This window comes from Rhinopithecus bieti, unplaced genomic scaffold, assembly GCF_001698545.2.
Source record: "Rhinopithecus bieti isolate Rb0 unplaced genomic scaffold, ASM169854v2 scaffold_57164, whole genome shotgun sequence".
NCBI lineage: Eukaryota > Metazoa > Chordata > Mammalia > Primates > Cercopithecidae > Rhinopithecus > Rhinopithecus bieti.
In genome coordinates, this window is record NW_016822628.1 from 55,304 (window position 1) to 61,953 (window position 6,650).

The window sequence follows — 6,650 nt, forward strand, 5'->3', positions numbered from 1 at the left end:
CTATTTTTTTCCACTTTATTAAGTCTGCTTTTGTGATTGTTGATTAAATTTTTAATATAGTTATTGTGTTCTTCAGATTCACAATTTCTGTTGATTTTAAAAAATATTTTTATTGATATCTCATTTTCTTCGTGCATCACATCTTCTAATATTCTTTTTTTATCTATGTTCTGTTTTGTTCATTAAGCAGCTTTTTCTAATTACATTTGATTGAAAACTGCACCGAATGCTAAATGTCCATCTCTATAATAAACAAATACAGTAACAGTAACTTACATTAAACAAAACATACTTCTGATAGCCATTATTTTCTGATTGGAACAATTTTATAGTTTTATTTTGTCACAAAATAGGAATGTACATATGCAAAGGCTCAAAATAGGCTATCTTTTAAGCAAAAGGCAAATGATTCACAAAAGTCTATGAATAGAACATGTAACTAGTTGATATAAATCTAATAGGATTTGTTAAAAATCAGTCACATCTAATACATCTGAAGTGTTCTTGTATAAAATATCACGTGAAGAAAAGAAGACTTTATCAATGTCTAAAAAAGTGGGTTTTTTCATAGACAATCTGACAAGTTGCCATTAAAAGTGTTTCCTGTGACATTAAGAAATGCAATATTATTTTCTTTGAACGCTTTTAGCGCAATACTTTCACTCAATAAAATAGCAGAGGATCTGAAACTGAGAAACTATACTTGATTACAAACAGCTTGTGAAACTTAACACATTTTTTTCTTGTATTATCGGATGCTTTTACTGAACTTACAACCAACTTGCCCATTCAGTATGCAGTTCAGATGTGAGAGACGTTTCTCTGTACAGGAGCCGGTACTGTCTTCAATCCTATGAATGCAAGTGTCTACCTCAGGCCAACAGCTTACTCCACATTTTCTAGTAATGTAATCTTCCTATTAGCAAAAAGTGGCAACCAGTCCCTGTAGACTGAAGGGACTCTAGTCACAGGATGGGGATTTCCTCTTCATGGTTTTTATTTTGATGTTTGAACTCTTGATGCAACATTCTAAGCAAGGTGTTCAGGAACTGCTGTGGCCAAGGGACTGATAAAGGAAAAAGTTCTATTTATTATTCGTGATTTGATGCACAGGCGAAAAACTTAACACACAATAACAGAAGTTGGTCGTTAACAAATCACACCCTAGTCGTTCAGAGCTTCCGTAAGCAGACGATATCTTCAGTTTTCCAGCTCTTGTAGTTTTAACACTGCAACATCAATGATGCATATTTCCAGAATCAGCTAAAAAGACCGTCAGATTCCTTTTCTCTTAGTTCATCTATTTGTCACTGTCTCTTTTTCCCAAGCGTATCTGAATGATTACCTTCCGGCATTCTCTGCTATTTCTCGTTGGGGTGCTCTCGATTGTCCCCGTGTTTTGTGGGCTTGTTGGGAGAGGGCGGTGGGAAGGATGTGCCACTGTTGGGAGGTTGTGAGTCACTGGGATGCCTCTAGGGATGATCCTTCCATGGCTGCAGGAAGTCCTCCTGAAGCCACGCCCACGATGCCTGAATGAATTGCTTGCTGGTCTGTTACTGACCAAAACGCTGATGTGACAAAGAATTCTTTGTTCACACAGTTTCTTAAGCTTCCTGGCAGGCGACCCGTGATGGCCCGGTGGATCTCGGTGGCAGCTGCCTCCGTCATCTCCAGTGACACTTGCTCACTGTAGCAGGCAGTGTGAGGAGTGCAGATGAGATTTGGGGCGTCTTTCAATGGACCCTGAGCAAAGCTAAAGGGCTCCGACTCATTCACGTCCAGGGTTGCCACTTGTATCCTGCCCTCCTTGAGGGCCTGTGCGAAGGCTTTCCCGTCTACCAGGCCACCACGGACTGCGTTCACAAGGAATGCTCCCTGCCTCATCTGCTTTATGGTAAAGTCATTGATGAGGTGGTGGTTATATTCGTTGAGATTGCAGTGCAAGGAGACGCAGTCACTCTGACACAGCAAATCCTGCAGGGTGTAGACCCTCTGCACACCCAGGGACCCCTCGATCCCATCCTGCAGGTAGGGGTTGTAAAATATGACGCTGAATCCAAACGCCTTGGCTGGAACTGCAAAAGCCTGCTGCGTGCCACCGAAGCCGATGAGGCCCAGTGACTCCCAACGAACGCGGGCCGCTCCCGAGGCCACCTCTCCGATCTGCTCCACTCTCTGACCCCACGTGCCTTCCCGCAGTGCCTGGTACAGCCAAGTGTTCCTCCGGTACATATTGAGGATGTGGCAGATGGTGGAGTCCGCTGCTGTGTCTTCCATGGCTGTGGACGGGATGTTGCACACAGCAACTAACGAGCTCACCAGCAGCCTTAATGTCCACATCATTGTGTAGCAGACAAAACTCCTCAGACACTGGATTAAAGAAGGAAGAGTTTTTTTATTCAACCGGGAGCGTTGGCAGACTCGCATCTGAAGAGCTGAGCTCCCCGAAAAGGAAATACTTGGCCTTTTTAAAGGCTTACAACTTTAAGGGGTCCATGTGAAAGGGTCGTGATAAATCGAGCAAGTGTGGGAAACGTGACCGGGGCCTACATGCATCAGCTAACAGAACAAAAAGTTTTACAATGTTTTGTTTTGTTTTGTTTTGTTTTATACATTGTCTGGGATTTACAGATAACACAAGTAGTTTATGTCAGGGGTTGCTGTTATTATTATTACTTTTATTATCTCCTAGGGCTAGGTGGTGGTGCCAAGGTTGTCTGGCTACTTATCTTACTTTTGTTTCTTTCTCTCTTTCCTCCTGTCTTGTGAACTAAGCAAGGTGGGGGGCGGGGCAGTAGGAGTAGTAGTGGTCTCCTTCCTTATCCCCCACTTCGAGAATTTTCACTAATTAGTGGGAGTTCTCAATTTTATTTTTACTTCCTGAGTCTCTTTGCGAGACAGAGCAATAGTGTTTTATGTAATACCCTTGTGCTGAAGTTTTCTGATGAACCGTGGTAGCTACAATACCTTTTATTAGTTGAAGGAACAAGTGTAATACACAGGGGAGCAGCAAGCAAGTTTCTATTACCAGTAATATACTTATAATGAGGGTTTTAAATTTTTATAGCTGGAAACTATTTTCTAAATGAAGACCTAGGATCAAACCTGTGTTAAACCTGTACAGGCACATGTATCAACTTTGTTATGTTCTAAGCAGGTTAGTTTTGTCACTGGGACTTAAAAGCTTTTTCTTAGCAAGTAACACAGTACTTTTTAATAACAGAAGTTTTAAGAGCCAGATGCTTGAACTTCGGGCATCTGTTTGGGGAAAGAGTTAGTTAAAGTAATCTTGAGGCATTAACTCTTTTGCTTCTCAAGACCATTGGTCTCTTATGTTAGCCTTTTTATAAACATAACATGAAGAAACATCCAGGCTGCCAGCAATGTTTTCAGCCAACTGAGCAAATAGGCTTTTCTGTTTTTGCTAAAGGAAGAGTTTCTGGTAACTTCTGGTTTATATGTTTAAAGAATGACTGTAAGACTCAGAATTGTTGCTGGGCTGGATGGGTCTGGGTTTCCTAAGTAGTATATGTACAGTGGGGACACCTTATATAGGTGTTTCTTCTAGCATGGTTATGGGGGGGTAACAACAACAAAACAATGTACAGCATATTCATATCCTGCAAGGACAAAAGAGGTCCTTACCTGGGAACAAAGTTGAATACAGCGACAGAACAATAGGGAAAGAGTTAGTATTGCAGGAAAACTATTAAGATTTTTAACTACATTTACTTGCTAGATGACTTCTCAAGCTTCAGCTGTGCATAGACTGGTCAGCCTTCAGAGTGACCAGAACAGGGTTGTCGTCCTCAGCAGCAGCTTGGTCTCGTCTCAGGATCAGTCGGGTTGGATGATCTGTGTCCTACTGGCTGGTTCACTTGTCCTAAGCTGCTGGTGTTAGCTGACTGTGGTGGATCCAAGGCACCACACCAGCAACTTTAACAGCAGTGGAAGTGGACAAGGTTACGGTATACGGCCCATCCTATATGGATCCTAGAAAAATTAAATTTTACTTTAAACAGAGTCACTAGATTTAAGGGGTGTCAGGCTTATAGGCATTTTCATTTATTTAATTATGAACACTATGGCTATTTTTTAAAACCTGCATTTGCTTTCTTAAGGTTAATTTCTTTAGTTTCTGGAGGTCACCTTTAACTTGACTTATGATTTGGGGGTGGCTGACCAAACAAAATCTTATAGGGCAAATACCTAGTTTGTTTGGTGGGGGTGCACCTGACTTGGAGGAGGACCATAGGAAAAAACCTGATTTTATTTTAAATGAGCAAACAAGCACTAGCATGTACCGATAGCCTCCAGCACGGGGCAGTTCTGTAAAGTCTATAAGCAAGTTTTCACAAGGTATGGCTCTTTTTCCTGTTTAAGTTTTTTAGAGGAGGGGTTCTTCTTCCCCTGACCCCCCTTTGTAACTCTATTTAGTGGCTTAGCCTTCAGTGAGAAATTGGAATCCAGATACAGCAGAATCTTACTGCTTTTAACTTCTAATGTGACCATGGGCTCCTGGGAGCCTAATGAGAAGGTGCATAGTCTGCCCTAGTCTTTACCTTCTTCAGCTTCTGTCTGTCTGATCAGATCAGTATTTGGTTCCTCCAAGGTGCGGCAGCCCTTGGCCAATGGCCTCTTTTCCTTGCGGCCTTGGCCATTTCCTTTATTGCCTTTTTGAACATTTACCCTTCTAGTGTCCTCTCTTTTTGCATCTCACACATTAATCTCTCTCTAGCCTTGTCCGGCTCTTGAATCCTTGCCTAACTTGACTTCTTTCTTATCTATATCCATGTCCATGTCCTCTCACATTGCTAATTTCTCTTTTTTTTACAATTACTCTTAGTCTCTTTTTTTCTGTTGTTCTTTCCCAGTTTTGTTTCTTTGTTACAGTTAACATACACCTCGATGGCCACTTTTATATACTAGGTGGTATTCATGCCTGCAGCTTCTCCTTGATGTTACCATGGGCTTACTTTACAAATGAAGTATTCACTATATACTGATTTTCAGCAGCCTCAGGGTTAAATGGGGTGTAAAGCCAGAATGCTTTATAGAGTCTCTTATAAAACTGACTTAGGCTCTTGTCAGCTGCTTGAAGCATTCCTAGAATATTTTTTATATTACTTGCTTCTTTCTACCAACTCTTAGCCTCTGCAGAAGTGCTTCTCAGTACTACTGCAAATGCTGAAGCTGAGTTGCATTCTCTGGGTCTTTTTTCCCCTTTTTCCTACAGTTTAACAGGCTTTTTTCTTTATATAATTCTCCATGCACTTGGAGGGTTACACAGGCATGCCAAGAGTCAGTGTAAATGTTTACACTCTTACCTTTACTGAGTTCTAAGGCCTGAATTAAAGCAATGAGCTCAGCTTAACGACAGTGTTCCAGGTTACCACCTCATATTCTGCACACCTCTCTCCTTGTGGGTTGATGAAGCTGTTCCCATCCACGTATAGCTCCTAGTCTACTGATGCCCAAGGCTTGTACCAGAGTTCAGGTCTGCTAAAGTAAACTTGAGTCCAACACCTCTACACAGTCATGCTCAACAGGGCTCTAGCTGCCAGGAGCCAGGTGATAGGTTTAGGGTGTTTCCAGTTTAGTAAATCAATGGTTAAAAAGGGCTGATAGATGAAAGTCTGTTGCCCCCCCCCCCCCCACTTTTGTGCCTGGTCATTATAATAGGTCCTCGCATCTCCCTGAGAGGCATTTGCATAGCTCGTGCAAGACCAGATCTGAGACAGCCCACTTGACTATCTTAACTTCCTTCCTTGGCCTCTCAAGACTCCGATCCTCCCCTTTGAGGTGAAACCTGGGGCGTGTTAGCTCTTGAATCTCATTTCTGAGGGGGCTGTTGGCTTCAGTAAAGTGGGGTAGGCTGGGATATATGGAGAAAGAATTTCTATGATCTCTGGCAGCTCCTACAAAACTAGCGTCTCTTGCTGTTTCTGGGACTCCCTTTTTAACTCTGTGTCTGCTGGCAAAGCTGCTGTTACTTTTCCTTTTGGCTTTTTTGCAATAAGATGTTAAACAGGTCTAAATTTATGCTGGTTTTGTCTATATTATATTTAACCATGAGTCAATACAAAGGAATTTGATCTAGGAACCCTGGTTGTCCTCCGACCCCTGTCAACACCTTAAATACATGGCCAATTGTTCCTTGTCTATAGTTCCTTCTGTGGGCCATCCAACACCAAAAGAGGGCAGTTCTAATTCACACAGAGATCTTAACCTCTAAGGGGTTAACTTAACTCTATAATCTCCTGCAAAACCTTTCTTAAGGTTCTGTAACATGCATTTTAATAGAGTAAGTTTTGATGATTTGATGACTTTCCTTTCATTTTTTTGAAATTTTCTTTTGAAATGTTTTAACACAGTTCCTAGCGGAGTAGGCTTACTTTGTGTCTGACCTATTTTCTCTCGAGACAAAACAACATTCACACTACCAGAAGGAAAGGGTAAAAGTCACTCACTCATCTAATTGACAGTAAATCAAAATCAAAACTAAAGCCAAAGTGTTGTTAAAGGCACATCTGTTTGTCAAGCAATTTAAGCCAAGTCAAAATCAGAACCAAAACCAAAGTGCCAATAAAGGCATGCCTGTTTATCAAGCAATTCAAGTCAAGTCAAAATCCAAACTAAAACCAAAGTAT

At 41.5% G+C, this 6,650-nt stretch overlaps 1 protein-coding gene across 1 annotated transcript in view; it reads right to left on the reverse strand.

Moving 5' to 3' along the window:
• Positions 1 to 1,361: 1,361 nt before the first annotated feature.
• LOC108521258 (C-terminal-binding protein 2-like) overlaps positions 1,362 to 6,650 on the reverse strand; it is a 6,977-nt gene continuing 1,688 nt past the window's right edge. Inside the window, 4 exon segments of the mRNA XM_017860981.1 lie at positions 1,362 to 1,423; positions 1,426 to 1,482; positions 1,485 to 2,307; positions 2,309 to 2,343. Coding sequence (XP_017716470.1) covers positions 1,362 to 1,423; positions 1,426 to 1,482; positions 1,485 to 2,307; positions 2,309 to 2,343 — 977 coding nt within the window.